The 18,408-nt window shown below is 39.6% G+C and overlaps 2 protein-coding genes across 20 annotated transcripts in view; one reads left to right on the top strand and one right to left on the bottom strand.

The window, feature by feature from the left end:
- Positions 1-17,921, top strand: part of PRIMA1 (proline rich membrane anchor 1) — an 83,417-nt gene extending 65,496 nt beyond the window's left edge. Inside the window, exon 4 of the mRNA XM_085580666.1 lies at positions 17,124-17,921. Within this exon, the coding sequence (XP_085436792.1) occupies positions 17,124-17,376 (253 nt within the window). The 3' untranslated portion in view covers positions 17,377-17,921. The remainder of the gene's footprint in view (positions 1-17,123) is intronic.
- UNC79 (unc-79 subunit of NALCN channel complex) overlaps positions 8,591-18,408 on the bottom strand; it is a 106,632-nt gene continuing 96,814 nt past the window's right edge. For all 19 annotated transcript variants that reach the window (XM_085580653.1, XM_085580665.1, XM_021541307.4 and 16 more), the window contains 5 exons: positions 17,916-18,102; positions 16,381-16,578; positions 14,147-14,224; positions 10,777-10,818; positions 8,591-10,112 (listed from right to left, as the gene is read on the bottom strand). In XM_085580653.1, coding sequence (XP_085436779.1) covers positions 9,912-10,112; positions 10,777-10,818; positions 14,147-14,224; positions 16,381-16,578; positions 17,916-18,102 — 706 coding nt within the window. In that variant the 3' untranslated portion in view covers positions 8,591-9,911. The remainder of the gene's footprint in view (positions 10,113-10,776; positions 10,819-14,146; positions 14,225-16,380; positions 16,579-17,915; positions 18,103-18,408) is intronic.

Below are 18,408 nucleotides of genomic sequence, written 5' to 3'. Positions count from 1 at the left end.
TCTGTTTGAAGGGACCTTCAATCATTATCTGGTCCAACTGCCTGAGCAGTTCTGGGCTGATCACAAGTTAGAGCCTCAGTTTGTCATGTCAAAAGGAAAAGCACTGTAGAAGTCAAAGAAGAGAAATTCTGGCACAACCACATCAGTGAGGGAAGGAAACTGTCAGGGAAGGAAACTGTCTGAACGACAGTTCAGATCTCTAGGAAAGAGAGACTCCACCAAAAGTACATGTAGTCTAAAATAATTTTTGCTCTTTCACCCTGGGCTCATTCTTGGAGAATACTCCCCTTAGGCTTCCAGCCCTACAGGCCAAATGATGAAACTCTGCTCCTGAGAGGGTGCCCTGAACCTGAAACCAGTGGAGGACTTTACTCCAATCACCCTATTTGCTCCAAGCAGTGCCTTACATTGCAAGAGACTGTAATGAAGTCATTAGGTCTAATGGAGGAGAAAATAGCTATTTAAAGTAGATCTAGCACCAGAACTGGACTGAAGTGGAATTTTCCATTTTATACATATGAAAGATTAGCTGTTCCTGCACCTCACTGCTGCAGAATTAGCCATGGATCCAATTATGACTCTCTCCATTCAGCCCTGCAAAGCTCCTTTCTAAATTCTCAGTCAGAAATAAAGCAGTTAATGTTTATCTAAAATGCTTATAGTGCTTCCCTCTCCCTTGTGCTCCTTGTCAGTTAACCTTCAGATTGCAAGAAAATATATTGGTTTTCCACCCTGGAAGCATTTCCCAGATGCCTAGGGAAGCCCTTCACACACCAGGTGCTGCTTTTAATGAGTAAGGCTTTTAACTTTCATAACTACAGTGTCACTACCAGAAGTGCTATTTGCTGCATGCTGTGATTTAAGGTTGAAAAAAGAAAAAAACAAAACAAACAAAAAACAAACCAAACCAAACCAGAAAACCTCAAAAAAAAAAAAAAAAAAAAAAGAAGCTTAAAAAGAACCCCAACAAAAGCCACTAACAAGAGTGTCCACTCAGCTCACAGCCTCTCCCTGTCCTGGGCTATCACAGAGCTTGAGACCTCTGAAGGTTACTTCTCTGCCAATTTCAAATATTGACCTTGATGTCCTGTCCCTTACAATATTCTTTAAAATCCATCATCTGCAAACTAAGTTTAAGTCAGGAAACCTAATTAGTAACAGAGACAATAAATAACAAGCTTAAGGGGAGGGAGGAGAGAACCTCTTGCAGGTGGCCAGATCTTAGCTGAATAATTCTCTGTGCAATGGTCATGCTTCAAAAATTTAATTCTGTGTAATTTCATTTAGGATGGGGAAAACAAAACAAAATGAGCAAAGTGATATAGGATTTCATTTATATTCTGACAAGTACATTCATCTAAAGTTTCACCATAATAGCTGCAGTTGCTGTATCTTTCTTCCAAGCATTTAATTGTGTGAAGCAAGTAGCAGTAAAAATTTTAAAAATAAAATAAAATAAAAAGGACCTACTTGGCATTATTATTTGCTATTTTTATACAAAGAAAAAAAGGAAGAAGACTCCCTACTGGCAGGCTGATTGTATTAATCTGAGATTGTTATGGTCTTTCAGACTTGATTGCTTTTGATTCTTGCTTAGTAGAAGTGGTGATGAAGGAGCTGAAATCATAATTCCCATTTAGAAGGCAAAGAGGAGGCCACTTCAGTTCTGTGGTGAGTAGCACATTTTGTTGTTTTAATTAAAAAGTTGTTCTGAGAAGCTTCTGCAGTATTCAGAGCAGAAAAAGATGTTATTTTGAAAGACACTTTGGGGAATCACTCCTTCATTTTTTTTGAGCTTTGTTGATGTTGCTTAAACATACTAAGCAAGAGAAGCAATCATTGAATTTGAAATACATTTCCTATCTTGAAAATTGTAAATCAATTTTCTCAATGATGAAAATATCTTTTCTTTTATGCAGTTCTTAAATTGTTATCCATATCTATTAAGGCTCTTAAAGAGAAATTTTCAGCAACAGAACACCCTCTAAAACAAACAAACAAACAAAGATCTAAGTATCAAGAACTGAAGGTGTTTAGCCCAGAATTGCAATGATTCTCAAGTGCCTGCTCCCTTTGAAATGAGTGCCCAGAAAACTCTACAGGTCAAGGCTTGTACCCCCTGAGAGTGTGCCAGAAGTGAGGAACATTCTACAGCCACGGGCCACCATCCTCTTCTGGAGACAGCAATGGCTGTCAGGCTCATCAGTGCACTGCACAGCCCTCTGAGCCAGCCACACTCCCTCAAGACTCAATTTTCACTTTTAAAAATCAATACACTTCACTGGTACTTTCAGCTTTTCATATGACAGCAGCATTGAAAATTAATATTTTACTGAGATTGCTAAGGGTGGACTTAGGAGGACATATAAGATTTGGATCCACTTCAGAAGCATGTCACAGCTTAGGTAAGATGCTGTTGGCTTAGAGAAACTAAGATAAATCATATTTAGGGTTTTTATTCAATGATGCCAGGATCCTTCACATTGTCTGTGACCCAGATCAGCTGTTCCTTTTGCACTGGAATAATGACAAGAGCCTTTTAGCCTCTTAGATTTAGCTCTAACCTCAACTCAAATTATAGAGATGTATTTGAGGTGCCTGCTGTGTTTCCCTCTGCTCCAGGTACCAGCCAAAGTGGCTCTCCCATGGCAAAGAGTAAAACTAGTTGCAAGGGATATAAAGGTCCCAATATTAAAGGTTCATTTCCTAATCTCTGGAACTACCCTTTACTAGAGCTGCATTCTAAATACTCCAAGATGCTATCACTTACCTGAAAACTAACTTCTGGCTAAAATTTAAGATCCAGGTTTATCTGCTGGAAAAGTGGTTCAGTGAAGCCTCAGACTGGCACGGGTCCACCTACACGTCCCAAAGCATCTTAGTGTGACCTTTCCTACTCACAACCAGGAACAGGGCAGGAACAGCTCCTCCTTAAGTCTTCACATCTCTACATGCCATGCACTGTGCATTCATGAGGAGGTGAGGGAGAACAAAATCTCATCAAATCTCTTATTGTTTTGAACTGTGAGGGAGCATCATGATGTCATACTTGAGGCTGCTCCACCAATGGAGGCCATAAAGGGGCCTGGTTGTTTGTCCTGCTCTCCTTTACACGTTCTGAGCAGCCCTGTAACACTCACTGTGAGGCACAGGATAGATGTCACAGTACACAGGAAACAGAGCCTTGAAACACTGCTGTGGTTTCCAAGCCATGTCATTCTGCACTGCCTTGTGACACTTGAGGCAGCATTAAATTCCCTGCATCTAATCCTCTCATTTGGAGTAAAGCATCTTCAGCTGCCCTAATGTTTGAGCTCAGCCTCACAGCTGGGAAAACTAGCAGCTGGTTTGTGATTCAAAGGGAACAGAACAATAACCCATTGAGGCTACTCCTCCTGTCTGTGGATGGGTGAGTCAGATGAACAATTGGACAACACCGATCAGTTAAGCCTAATTCAGTTAATAGAATTAATTTGCAAATTAGTACACGTTAGGTGAATCAGCTGCAATTAATTTTGACAGAAATGTTAAAAAATACTGAAGTAATTATAATGAAACAGATAAATATTACTGCAGAAAAGGTTCTGCAGTAAAAAGCTAGTCTCTATGTGGAAATTTTTATCTGTAAATCTGTGAATGCATAGGTTGGATTTCATATAATCAGTAGGAAGCATATCTTCTTCCTGGCTTGTATAGTCTTTATTACCCTCACAACCCTTAATGGAACTTAAACAATCATTAGAGATGAGCTGAGAAAGTTCTCACTGGGATCCAGGCAGAGATGTTGGGACTGATAGAGGGTTTGGTGCAAGGGAAAGGAAATAAACTATTTTAAATTTAAAGGCTGGCCTAGGAAAATTAGTTGGTAAAATAATTTGGTCCTCTAACATTCTTCCAAGGAAAGCTTGGAAACATGTCTGTGCTACTGTTATTCAGTGACACACAGAGCAGATAAACATCTGACATTTGAACAACATCGGTGTCTTCAGGGGAGTGATCACAGGGAAGAAAATGCCAATAGCATGATTTTATTAATGAAAGGCTTGGAAAATGCTTTGGTCAGGTACACTTAACAGCATTTCCTGAGCAAGAGTCAAGCTGTAGCTCCTGGAGGACTAAGATGATTTAGGAAAACACTGAGCTCTGAGCTGTGTGTGGTCAGAGTAAAGCAAGAGGCAAGAACAGGGGAACAAATGTGCCACACACACATGACTCAGAAGAAAACCTCCATTGTTGGCCCGACTGCACAATGATGGCAACACTTGGTGTTGAATAAATTTATCTGGAGAAAGATCAAATCACGGCTGCATCAGTTTAGCAGTGTAATGTGATACCTCCCTGGAATCCACAAGCACCTGGAACACTTACTGCTGTGGTCACTTCATCGTATCAATCCTTGCTCCTTCTGAGCTATACATAGGGGTTTGATCCCTAACAGGAACCAATTGTGCCACTCTGTAGAATTCAGTAAAACTGCACTTTGTACTTGCTTTGGATATCACAAATCAACACTTGTACATAGGATTTTGTTAGCAGTTTCAAGAAACAATTTATTTCTTTTAGTGATGGTCCTTTGTATTCTGTTTTACTGATACTTTCCTGCATGACAAGGATTCACAGGTGTAGCAAACCTTTTGTAAAGTACTTCACTGCAATCAATTTGGCGTCATCCAAAAGTAGTGGAGCTGCCACAAAAGCTAATCTGTCTATAAAGCCTGTTACCTATAAAATTTTTATTCTGTGTGTCAAACTTCACAGGCATGCTACTGTGCCTTTCTGAAAGGATTTAAAGTTGCAGAACAACCATAACAGTTATGTTTTCCAGTCAATGAATTATACCTTGAAAAAAATTGACCTAGCATTACATGGTGTCTGTCAAACTTAAGAGCCCCTCAGCTCACAGCCATGACTTATCAGGTTTGATGGGGAGCATCAAATGCAGTTAAATGCAGTGTCAGATCAGGTTACCTGGGGCACTGCACTGAAGGCTGCTTGCCAGTTGGCTGAAGGCCCTCTGGTATCTATCAAATCCAGCAAAATACTGTAAAATAACTCACAATGTAGACTTCTAGTCTACATTGACTGAGTCATGGGTTCCACTTTTCCATGTTAACACTCTGTAAGTACGGATAAGAAGCGAGCCACTCTTCCCAAGCTTTGCCAGCTCTTCACAGTCTCCTGCTCCTTGTACACCTTATGATTCACAAATCACACACAGTGATAGCTGGAGCCCTCAGTCCACAGCTGCAGGACTAAGGCACTGTGGGTCACCAGGCAGGCCAGGACTCCTTGTCTGTTCTTTGGCCTGAGGCATTTTCAATGGTGGCCACTGACTCCCCATCAGCAAACCCTGGAAAGACCAGTGCCAAGGTGGATTGAGGTTCTCTTCCTGATCACTTTGCAGCTGGGGAGCATCAGGACCTCTTCCCCTTCGATGGCTATTCTCACTGCTGTCACTTGATGCTCAGACTCCAGCTGAAATTGTGCTCAGCAGGGAGAGTGAATATAATAATTCAGAGTTAGAAACCAAGTGACAAATGCAGAGTCCTTCTTTTCAAATTTGCATCAAGCCCAACAAACCATAGTGCTGTTGCCTCTGCCTGGCTTCAGGCAGACTGAAGACCCACATCATAGACTAAGCATCTGTTATGCAGTCAAGATTCAGATCCTGTTGAAAAAAAATAGACTTCAGCTTTGTCTAAGAGTCACATAAAGAGGCAACAAGAAAAACCATGGATAGAACTCTCCCAGAGCTGCGTGCAGCTGGGGGAATAGCACAGGATTCTTGGCTGCAGAACTCTTTTCCAGGACATGCTAGCAAAGACAAACAGCCCTGGGCTCTGGTAATCTTCATCCAGCTTGAAAGGAGGCTTTGCAGGCCAGAGTTCAGAGACATCTTCCATCTCAAAGCGTTCGTCAGTCCTAGAACACATCGGATGCTGTCATAGCATGCAAAACAAAGCCAGAAAACCAACTGTGCTTTTAGGCCTTTGAACTGCCACGGCTCAAACGACATGTTGCAGAAACATTACGTATAAGATAAAGCATGTATGAAGGTAGCAACTGATGTGCTGTGAAAGCCTTTGTTTGTGTGACCCTGCGTGTAGCTCAGGCCGTGGTTTTCTCCAGAGGCAGAGGAAAGCCCTTTGAGATGCCCATGCAGACATTAACCTCGCGCTCAGGACACGGTTATGTAACCCAGCAGTAGTGGGGGTTTAACCATTGCTTCATCCAAAGTGTCCCTTCTTGCTGAGAATTTCACAGTTCAGCACACACTAAATTAACTCTTTTACTAGGTCAGGCCTGGTAACAAGCGTTGATTTAAGCAGCTTATTGCAACAGAAGACTAAACACTGCTCCTAAATGGCAGGTCTCTGTGATCCTGCAGAGGATGGATTCTGCTCCTGCTGACACACACCCAGGGACACAGCCGTGCTGGGAGCGGGGCAGAGCAGAGATTTGCCACTGCTGTTTGGTAGCATTTTCAGGGAACACCAAATGTTATTTACTTCCTAATCTTCCTACAGAATATAAAGAATTGCTGCTCTGGGCTATTTCAGAGAGATAATGTGAGTGACTCATTTGAGTTGTATATTGACCTCAGGCACTGTAAAGATATATTTCACAGTGCTTTAGAAAAATACTAATGCAGATTTCTGTTCTTCTGAAGATCCCTAGAGTGCACTTCAAAGATTTTCCTGAAGTTTTAAACCACACATATCTGGTCAAGCCCCAAGTTATTTGTTGTTATTAGTCAAACGCCCCTAATCATTGGTCCTATCATCTTCCAGACTATATCCCACTAAAGCAGCTTCTTAGTAACTTGCAGTCCTAATTTGCCTAGGCATAACAGCTCCATAAGAACCATATTAATTATAATCAGTGACAGATACACACTAAATCCTATGTTGAAACATGGGAGTAGTTTCTGTGACCAACTTTTATCTCTAAACCCAGAGCTGAAACCAAATCTCAATTACCACAGTGCTAAACTGTTTAAAGATCCAGCTTGAGCAGGTCTGTCTTTGGCTTGTGCTTAACTTTAATAATTCCACACCACTGTATTTGCATTCTTTTTGAATTTTGCCAGTCTGAACATAGATGCTTTGCAGCAGATTTTGCTAGGCAGGGAAAAAGCTTTCACCATGTTGCCTCCATGCATTATCCACTGAGATGCCTGATCAGAGATTCTCCTTTCCATCAGTGAGTTTTAACAACAAGCTTTCTCAGGCTCTGCTCTTCTGCAAATCATCTCTCCATCCTTTAGGTTTCCACAATTCCCATCGCACCCATCTGAGCTCACCCACCTCACACCCGAGGGCCTCAAATTCCCTCCCTCTCCTTGTCTTTCAGTTGTCTTTCAGACTCACCAGATTACAGCACATCAAAATACAAAAATCTCTCTCCTACATGTCCCACTTGCAGGGGCCCAACAGCACTTTCGTTTCCGTAGGGTGACCTCAACCCTTACATCTGAGCCCCCCATTAATGTGGTTACCTAGCTAAGGTATCACCTCTGAGGCAGGCACAAGACTGAAGAAGACACACTTGAGGGATGGAAGGAGTGGGTCCCACTGAAAACACAGACCACAACTCCCGTTTGCCCAAAGTTCCAACTTCCTATCACTCAGCATGGTACTGCACCCATGCTGTAGTAGGGAGTGACAGACCTTGGGGTGAAAGGAAGGGATCCCAAAATCAACAAAGCATGTCTCAACCACCAGCATTCCGCAGATGAGCAAGGAAGTGCCTACAGGGAATCACTATGGAGAAAATCCCATAAACCCTTAAGGAAATCATGCTCTGAAGTACCTGTATATTAATCCACACAGTATGGGGAATAAACATGAGATGAGAGCTAAGAGTCCCAAGAGGTAAGATCCTGCATGAAAGAAGGATGCAAGAAGATGGTTAATAGTTGATAAAAGTCTACTCCAAGCTCAAGAGCATGCGTTCCTGGTGCACCCCCTCCCTGCTCCTCCTCAGGCCACACTATGATGTCAGAAAGGCTCCTTAGGCCACCACCCTCTAAGCAGGTGCTGCTGATGGAGTCTGGGTTCACAGGGACCTTGTACATAGTTTTTAGTATGTACACAGTGAGTAGTACATTAGTGTTCATGGGAGTGTGGAATGTGCTGCAATAAGTGTACTGTGAATGTTCTCTCTTAGATTCTTAATTATGTTAGGTGTAGTAAGATAGGTTTCTAAGGGAGTTGGTGTGTTTATAGAATACTTTGTTAAATTGTTTAAATTAGGCTATTAATTTAGTGCTGTTAAAACCTTTAGGCCAAAAACTGTTGGTCACATCTAGGGCTCACTTTGGTAAGGGGGGTCCACTCTGAATCTTGACTCAGTGGGAGTGTCTCTCTCATTCCCTTTATCCCTACTGTTTTTTCATCCCCAGCCTCCATGTAGATCATTTTAGGTTGCTTTCAGTTTTAGAATAGCCAAATCCATTTCTTTCCACTGAAAGCACACAGAGGGGCTTATTTTAAGCAAGCTAGCACATGCTTTACTTTTTTTTCTTTGTTTCATTGGTTGGTTTTATTTTTATTGGTTTTGTAAAGCATAATCATACTTTAATAGCATATCTGCAAACATTTCCATTTTTATTTTAGTAAATGCATTGAGGGAATACTGATCCTTCACAAAACCTCAAACATACTCAGGCAGATTGTGAGAGTGGTAACAAAGACTAGGAATTTAATACCATTCCACTATATAACTTAATGTTTTGTTATTTTTCTAATCAGTGCATTACAGAATAAATACAGAAAATACAACTGGAATTGCACAGATTTAAGTATTTATTACAAGAGGTGGTAAATCATTATGCTTGCAAGATTTTATGTTAAATCCACTGAGTTAATTGATTCTCTTTAGATTCCAATGGGCTTTGGCTGAGTCCCCTAATGATATTAAAATCCATCTGTTATTAAACATCATGTATGCAACAATATACAAATGCTGGGATTTGTAAGTATCATTATACAAAAGTTCAAGTCCAATCATGCTCCTCTTGAAGTTTGCAACATAAATTCTGTAGACGTCAATAAGAATAGATTTGGGATATCTTTTTAATTGCACTGGATACAAGTATCAACAGAAGAATACAACAGAGTAGTCACAAAATTAAAGAGGCTTCTATGAAACCTACAAAGAAGAGCAGCAGAGAATCAGTGAAGTAAAAGCAGTATTTCAAAAAATAATAAATCAGACCTGGCAGTTTTGGAAAATGTACTGAAAAAACCACAAATTAATTGGCACAGTTTAACAACCTAATTTCTAAGTGCACTTCATAACAACTCTCCTTACAAGCTGCTGTTTTCCCAGAAGATGATGACAAAAAGGCTCATTAGAGCATCACTGTTTTATAGTGACAGATTTTATTGCATTGCCAGCTGTGAATCTAAAAAAAAAAAAAAAAACACAACAAAACCTCCCCCCTAAAAACTTATATAAAGGTTCCTAAAAACCCTATTTTCTTTTGTATTTGTCAAAAAATAGCAACATAGCACTTCCATGTTTGAATACCCACAATTCTATTTTTAAAAAAAATAGAAGTTAAAGAAAAGTGATTTTTGTTTTGGCTTCAAAAATAATGTAAAGGAACATTTAAGAACAAGTTATTTCAATGATCAGAGAGATATGTACAATATGATAGATTTGAGTCCAATCCATGTTCATGAAAGCAGACCTAGAACCTGTTGATCCTGAGTAGCTGTTACTATAAACTGGCAGGAGCAGGCTCTTAGCTTCACCCATCATAAGCTTTCTCTCAATCTGTCCTATGCTAAAAAGTGTAGATACAGTATATACTCTGTATATGGATTTATACAAAAGGTCTCTTACAGCTCTAACCCTGTTATTGCTAGGCTAAAAAACGAGTATTCTGGAACAAATTACATGAATCATAAAGGGTAAAATTGAGACGCAGCTTCTGATGACTGAATTTCTACTTGAGCCATTTTAAACTGGGTACACTGCAGCCACTTGCGGAGCACAGATGAGCTGTTGTTCATTTGTCCTGACCCCTGTAACATCCTCAGGCTGTGGTGGTTGACATTGCTCTGGATGGCTTGGAGGCGGAGCTGAAGTCCAGCAGATAAATGCTGTAGAAACAATGCAAAACATTTAGTTTCTTACCTTTAATAGGTACAATAACGTAGCAATGTGAAGGGAATTGGTTTGTTGGCTGGGAAGTTTCTTACACTGCCCCATGTCAAATTTCTTTCTTCCACATCCTGCCCTGTGGTGTTGCCATGGAAGGCAAATGTGTTTACAGACACAACTCCATATTGAGACCAACTCCAAAACTTCTCTTCACCAAAAATCTCTTGACTCACAAAGCACACTACACCACCTTGCTCTCCCTTACAAAGGGGGCCAGATGGTAGTTTTACCCAAGCAAATAGGTCCACAATATCTTCCTTAGAACCCAAATCAATCTCCTGAGTCAAGAGTCCCAGCCCTGAATTATCAGGGAACACTCAAGCCCAAGGCAGTAAGAAAACCACAGCTCTGGGAATAACCAATCTCAGTAAATAGAGAGGAAAGGCCCCAATGCAGAACCTGGGTAGAGGAAAATGTTCCAGAGGGGGAAAGAAGAACAGTACTGACTAGAGGGCACGAGTCTCAGCAAGTGATGTTCTATCTATGCTCACACTTCAGTGATTCATCTCAACTGCATAAGCTATTTTCACACATCTTATTTCCAGAATTTACAGAAATGTATAATATTAACAATAAAAGGATAAGGTACTAGAAACAACTTACCTTTAGGTTTGACTGTATCATTGGCAACCACATTGGTATGAGCTGCAAGAAGAGGCACATTTTGTTATTATACAGGTGACTGTAAACATGCTACTGTTACTGTGAGACACAGAAGGATACATCTAATGCATTCAGCCATTTGAATTGGCATGGTCTGAACCACAAATCTGAAAATGTGGTTATTTTAAGTACTTGGAGAAGGTAACTCTCAGATGTAAAAAAGCCAATTTCCCTTTTCTGTAGCTTGATGCATCACCAGTAGCATTTACTGATATCCTGTTTAAGGCAACAATGAAAATACAGAATAAAACTTGTTACAGGAAGTCACTTATTACTTTCCTTGTAGGGGTGTTTCTGTATGTGCAGGTGAGTAATATTGGAGTAAACAGACTAAACATTTTGCATGGTGAGGTATAAATTTGTCAGCTGTGATTGGACTGGAGTGATATGTATTTCAGGCTCCTGCTCTTCAGGGAACTTACTTCTGAGAAAGTGTAACATGACAACCTTATGAAAGCCAGAGAAGCATTTCTAGCAAAAGTATTCATGTTTTTCAATATTAATTTAACCACTGAGGTTACCGTTCTAAAATGTTCCTCCAAATGGCATTAAAATTTGCAATTTGCCAATTATGCTACTAGGAGCTGCTAGTTAAACCTAATCACTATTGACAACATTAGATAAAATGCTGTTTCCCTTGTGCAAGGAATGATAATTGTTTCAATTTCAATGCTCTTTTGGTGGAGAATCATATGCAACTCTGTCAGGATTCATTACTTAGTCTATCACATGAAGAACCATAGTCAAACCTCAGCATTTACAGACAGATTAATGCCAAAACAGCTGGAACACAGCCAGATGCAGCAGATGTGTGAGCTCTGTACATCCTTCCATGGGCTCTCACACTAATGAACTGCTCAATAAGATGCAGTGACCACAATCCCTATGTGTGTTTTTGGTGAGAGGGAACAGGTCTGAGAGGCCATGCTCCACATCCCACTGCCACCAACAAAACATCACTGATAAGTTCATCTGGCACTGATGGAGTTCCTATGCAGTTAGCCAGTGCTGGCAGGACTGGTGTCAGAAGTACATCAAGCAAGAAGGGAAGCCAGGTAGAAAACTTAGGGCACCCCTCTTCATCTGACCAATTCACTGGATAACTTTTACAGTCAGCTGAGAGAATCAAGCACTTCACATTCAGTTCATCTTGTCCCAAAGAAAGCATCTAAAATAGATCAAGATGAATCATGTCCAAAAATACTGACTGTAAAGGGCAGTAATGGAAACTAGCTTTTATCAATACCTCTTCTGGACAAATCTAAGGTCAGATACAGATCTTTGTCCTCCAGCACTAGTTCTGTCTTGCAGAGTCTGGACATATTTAAGTAAATGAACATTCTGCTGCACACACAAGCAAGCAAACCCTCTGGTGCTACAGCTGCCAGATAGATAAGTCACACAAGAAGACATTTTTATGGAAGCACTTGAGTTTTGTTAACTAATCCTCAGCCAGCCTCTTCTTCACAAAGGAAGAATACAAAACACTAGTCAGAAAGAACAGCTGGAAGAACAGAGTGCTGTCAGACACTACCAAATTTTGAGTTTATATTTTCAACAGAACTATATTGATTCCAGTTTAATTTTTAAGGAGAAAACAGGGTGTAGAACAGGCTGGTCATGGTGCTGTTCTGGCTCTCCCAGTCTGCTGCCTTCCCAGCTCTCTAAAAAGCTACACAGCAGCTGCTGGGGCTGCCCAAAACCCTAGGGTCTCTGCAAAAAAGCCTTGAGCTGTTCTTGTCTTTACTGTAGGGTCCCAAGTTCCTCAGAGATACATCTGATGGTCAAAGATGTGACCAGCAAGGTACTGGTCTCCAAACCAATGCCTAACCTGGTACGGCCTCTTTCCCAGTTTCTCTGACACAGAAAAGCAGGAGAAAAATTCAACACTTGCATTTTATTTCACACTTGCTGAAGAAGAGACCATCTCAAAGCTGATTTTTTAGATTAGAGAAGCCACTCACTGGCTCCTGTGGGAATAAGCTTTGCACCACTGCATCTCTGAACGACTTCAAACATACAGTAAGTCTCTAAATCATAGCACTTATTTTTCAGATCTACAATAAATATTTTTTCCAATCAGTTCAGAAAAAATATATTAATCTGGAATCCTATACTACTGTTATGCATGTATATTTTTCATGCAGGATTTCACTTTAGGGCTGAGTAAAGGGGATTTGGTCACCCAAATTCTCCTCTTCCATCTCCTACCCACTAAACATAAAAGCTCAGCACCTTTACTCAGAGTTCCACAGTTTTATGAGCTTGATTTTATAGTAACAACAGTGTCCTTTTAATCTGATTTAGCATTTTATTGATATATGCTCTCAAACATAACCCACTGAAAGCATTCATTTGATTTGTGACAAGGATTTGGCCCTAAAGGCCTCTCTTTTCACAGCTTTAAAGCCACTCTTCATCTTTGTCAAATTCTGAACATCCTGCACTGGATAAAAGAGAAGCCCATATGTCTTTCAGACAGAGCCATAATCACTTTAACATCCCTTAGTGACAGAATTTCTGTAGTGAATCAAGCCATTACAAATCTGTATTTTCACAATGAGTGTGAATACTTTCATGTTGACATAAAGACCTTCAATTTTAGCTACTTTATTTTCAATTCTTGCTTGATCATAAAAGACTGGAGTAAAGCAACAGTCAGAAATTTCCTTTATGGCAACAGAAGAACTATATTAACCTTAACTACTTATGTGGAAACTCTCTTGCACTGGGAAAATATAAAAAAGGATAGTAAAATTGATTAATGCTTGTGAGACTACCTCAACCCTTCTGCAAACACTGTGATAACCAATGGAAGACTGACTATGGATTTCCAAAGAAACAATTCCTATACATTTAATAACAAGAAAACCACTGTAGCAAAAAGTTATCCATGTGAGGCTCAGAACACAGAGGAGATCTGCAAAAGACCTATCATGATTAAAAGATACAGAACAGCTGAAAATTCAGGCAGTAGCTAGAGGTTCTGAAAGTCAGTGACATTAGTTTTGTCTATTAGAGGAATAAGATCATTACTGACATTAGTGGCAACAGAAAAAGGAAGTAGATTAGATGTTAACTTAAAAAAAAATCAGGAGAACTTGAATTTGAGATTTTGGTCTGGTCTTCTTACCAAGGATTTTATTTTTTTGTATGCTCTGCTAGGGTATATTGTGGCATTAACATTCAACCTCAGTTTTTTCCACTCTCTCTTTTTTTGAGTGGGAGGAAAAGCACAGGACAATACATTTACAAATCAGAATAATCAGACAATATCGTTTAATAAATATTCATGGTATGGTATGCCTACCTTTACAAAAATAGTAGAGTTGCATTCTTGTAAAGCCTCCATTAAACTGATCACATGCAGGCACACCATTTCCACCATCTTAGAAAAGAAAAATCAAGCATAAAATCAAATTAATATCCAGCATAACAATGTAGTAAGATGAGCCCATAAGAAGGCTCTTCCTGTATTTGCTAGACAGTTTATTAACCACTGACACACAAGATTAAATATTACATGAGCACATATGGAATGTTCTTCTTTATATAGCTTTACCCCAATGTGGTAACATCTATCTGTTAAGTATTTCAACCCTTGATGTATTTTAATTCTTACCACACATCAAAACAAGTTGTCTTTGGCTTTGTTCTTTTCAGACATAATGAACAGTTTTTTATGTCTTTGCTATGCAACTCTCATCAATCTGAGTGTCAGAAATTGGTATTTTTATTTATTTAATCATTGAAAATTAACATGCTCACAAAACCCATCTTTTTATCCCCCATCAAAAGACTATTTATTGTTTTGAACTGACAGCTAGTCTGTAATTCTTCCATTTTGTATCATAATGTATGACAGATGCAACTATCAGTTATTTGGTAGCAGACAGCTTTTTATGTTTTATATTGTGTAAATTCACAGGTACAAGACAAACATCCTGAGCCAGCGACGACTATTTACAGTGCCTGTCTAAACTACATGTCAATTCCCCTTGATAATAATAAACTCAGCTTTTATGTTGTGCTTTTTCATCTTCAAAGTGCTTCACAAACTAACTAACTAACCTTACAACACCCCTGTGAGACAGGCAGGTATTATTATCTACATTTCACAGAGCAAGAGCTGATGCAGAGAGCTGAATAACTATGGCTCTAAAGATACATAATACTTTCAGAGAAAGGAATGGAATTTGGGACTTCCCAGTCATATTCTTGTCCTAGGGCTTGACAAGAGGCTTTTGTGTCTGACTAAACAACTGGCTGGTTGGAAACACAATGCACACCTCCTGTTCCTTCAAATGGAGCTTCCTGAACTACTGTTCCCAGCAATGGCTTGTGAGAGACCCCACCATGTCAGAGGCTAAAATATCATCTAGGGACAGCTTCAGATGGTTCTCATCTGATATGGACAAGACATAGGAAATAATAATTGGCTAAGACTTTCAATTGCAGCCCATGCAATTACAATTAAAAGGGCAAGGGCAAGACCTGCCTGAGATGGAAGATGTTTCACATGGGGAAAGGACAATTATATAAAACAATTTCCATACACATTGCAGATCTACATTTAAAAAGAAAAAATAAAACCCAAACAAACCAGGAATGAAAACCTTGGTAGCAGCAAACCTTTAAAACCCAAACCTTAAAACCTAACTTAAGAGGAATGGGCCATGTATAAAAATTTTTCCCACTCAAAGCTAACATAAGGCTCTCCAGAGCCAGAACTACTTGTGAACATCTCAGTTGAAAAGTTTTGACCTGTCACGACTATCCGGAATGCAGGAAACACAATAGGCCTTGCCCATCAGAAAGAAGCTCTTAACCCTAAGCCTGCAGACACAGAGAATCATCAGTCAAGGGTAAGCAAAGGAGCAGCAATGAGAGAGCTGCTGGAAGCCTTCTGAGTTCTTACTGTACAAAGTTGCTCCAACAGAAGAGAGTATTTGCAATAAACAAACATTCAAAGGCTATTTCCAAGCAAATGGTATGGATGATTTCTGGACACAGTGAACATTTCCCTTTTAAATCTTATCTCTAGAGATGCCTCCTTCCAGTGATTCGTTACTCAAACATGTTTCAAGAGATATTTATGTAGCTTATTTCTGATTAATAACCCGTGAATTATGGGTGGCCAATTGTTGGCAGTTGAGTGGTTTTTCACCATCACATGGTAAAAAATAACCAAATGGATATTCAAAGAATTATCTAGAACAGTTCATTTGTGCTGTAAGGCAGAGTCAGATAAAACCACAGACCACAGTTAAGCGCAGAAATATATACAAAATGAGATGTGATCCAAGGAGCTCTTAATCCAACAAGTAGCAACTCAAGCTCTTGATGCTGTTTCAGGTAGATTCTGGCTAGATCCTGTTTCAGGCCCACTGTGAGGTTAAATCACTACTAATTAGCTATCCCTTTAATTTCTCAAAAGCATCAGTCACTTTATGACTATTCATAGTCTGTTATATTCCACTGAAACAGAGCCAATCCTCCTCTGAGTTTAAGCTGTACTAAATCTGTCTGCAGCACCTGACTTACCACTTTGTTATGTGCCATTAGCTGCAGGATGCTCGGTGTCACTCGGCTCCAGAACTCCAGGGCTGTGAGGATTGCTGTAAAGCTAAATTCGTTCTGATTCTGGACTGTCGGAGCTACCGCTGTTTGTTCACAATACACTGTCCAGAGCTGAGCAAATATAAATGCATGGAACAGGGAACACATGTGCAGAACAGAAGTCTGTAGAAACAGAAAATAGAAGAAAATGTTTATTTAAATAACTGTATTGGGATACAGTGCAGAGGCTTTCATTCCCTTTGTCATGTGTCCCACTGTGCAGTTTTGACCCTCACTTTCCCGTGTTTCCCTCCCATTAGGAACCTGACAACATCTTTTCCATGTTTAAAAAACGGGTTTATATTTGTAAAAACTGCATTTGTAAATATGTTCCCATGTCACCTAAGTGCCTGGCATTAAGGCCAGTCCCTTTAAAAGAAAGTTAGTTTTGCAAAACAGGTATTTAGGACTATTTCGGAAACTTTCTTAATGGAAATCTCCACGGCAATCTGTGGAAGGCCTGAAAGCACTGGCACAAATGACTCCACTTCAGAACCTGAAAGGACAGTTATTGTACAAAATACATGATTTTACATCTGTTTGGTTAATCTGTCATCCATTTATGCTTTGCTGGGACTGTTCATGATCACAAGGAAACAGTCAAGGAAAGAGAATTAATTTTGCGTACTGAGGCATGGCTCCTTGCTAATCCTTGTTATCTATCACAGTCTGAGCCTCCAGGACTGCTGGACATTAACCACTTCATTACAAGAAAGATGCTTCTGGTCAGAGATGCTTTCTCAGTTTGCAAGTGCAAGAGGGATTCATGCTCTGTGGCAGTATAACTGCACCAAACATTGCAATGGTTGCTTGGTAACTGGAAAGAGGTATTTGAAAGATCAAAAAAAGGCCAAAGAACTGGATGGGAAGCAGCAGCATCTTGGCTGGGTGGAGGGAAATAAAGGAGGATTTTATGTGTAAGATAAATGTGTGTGTTTTATGTATAAGATAAATGTAGAATGTGTGATCATTCCACTTCTGTCACTAATAAAAACCTGGTTGGTGTAAGCCTACTGCTATATTTATGTTAAACTACTGTCACAAATATCTTATAATCTGTAATAACTCTTCTTGTCCTGAAAACTTGAAGAAAAAAGTTGTGCTTGAATCATCACCATTTGTAATTATTTTCATCATAAAATTACTTCCATGCTATAACAATGCAAATATATAAAAAGAATAAATAACTATCTGAGATATTTGCTACAGAGATGGTCATTGCTAAAGCTTCAATTTGGAATTCAGTTTTTCTTTCATCACTCCTGTGTTCAGCCAAACCTCAAACTTAAGTGTACTAATTTCATCAGTCTTCTAGGCATGTAAGAAAAACTACAGGGATTTCTTTCCTTGGGTCCTGGGTTTTATTAAGCTTTTACCCCTCCTTTTATCTTACTAAAAATAAATATTTGCAAAAAGGCCAATACAAAACACATCTCTACTTAAAACAGATAATCCCTTACCTTTGATTGCTCTGGAAACCCAATCAGAATAACAATAAGGTGGTCAGCAATTTGTGAACCTGCATCCAGTGGAATAGGCATGCAAGATGATGGAGAATTTGGACAGACAACATTGTGTGTCAGAGACCCCAGAAGTAGCCAGGACAGCAAACGAATGTGTGAGACACATTCTATGAACTCTTTGGGCCTGTCAAGAAAGAGCAGATTTTACAATGATACTAAGTTTTCTGGCTTTCCCCAAAATATGGAGTCTCCTTATGCACATTTGGCAGATGCAGTGTCAGTGTGCTGGTGACACAGATCATTGTACAGCTCATGGGAAGATTCCAACCACACAGAACTTGGTGGCCTTGACATACCATATACAAGTCCAATAGAACCTATTTGGTGGGTGTAAGAAACAGTGTCTATAAAAGGTTAAAACATTCACAGATTCATTGCTTCCATATAGAATGATATTTTTACACAGATATCAGATGAAAAGGATTGCCCA

The sequence above is a fragment of the Lonchura striata genome, chromosome 5 (genome assembly GCF_050655825.1).
Source record: "Lonchura striata isolate lonStrDom1 chromosome 5, ASM5065582v1, whole genome shotgun sequence".
NCBI lineage: Eukaryota > Metazoa > Chordata > Aves > Passeriformes > Estrildidae > Lonchura > Lonchura striata.
The sequence above is the reverse complement of the archived record's forward strand: the minus strand, read 5'-3'. Positions and strand labels throughout refer to the sequence as shown.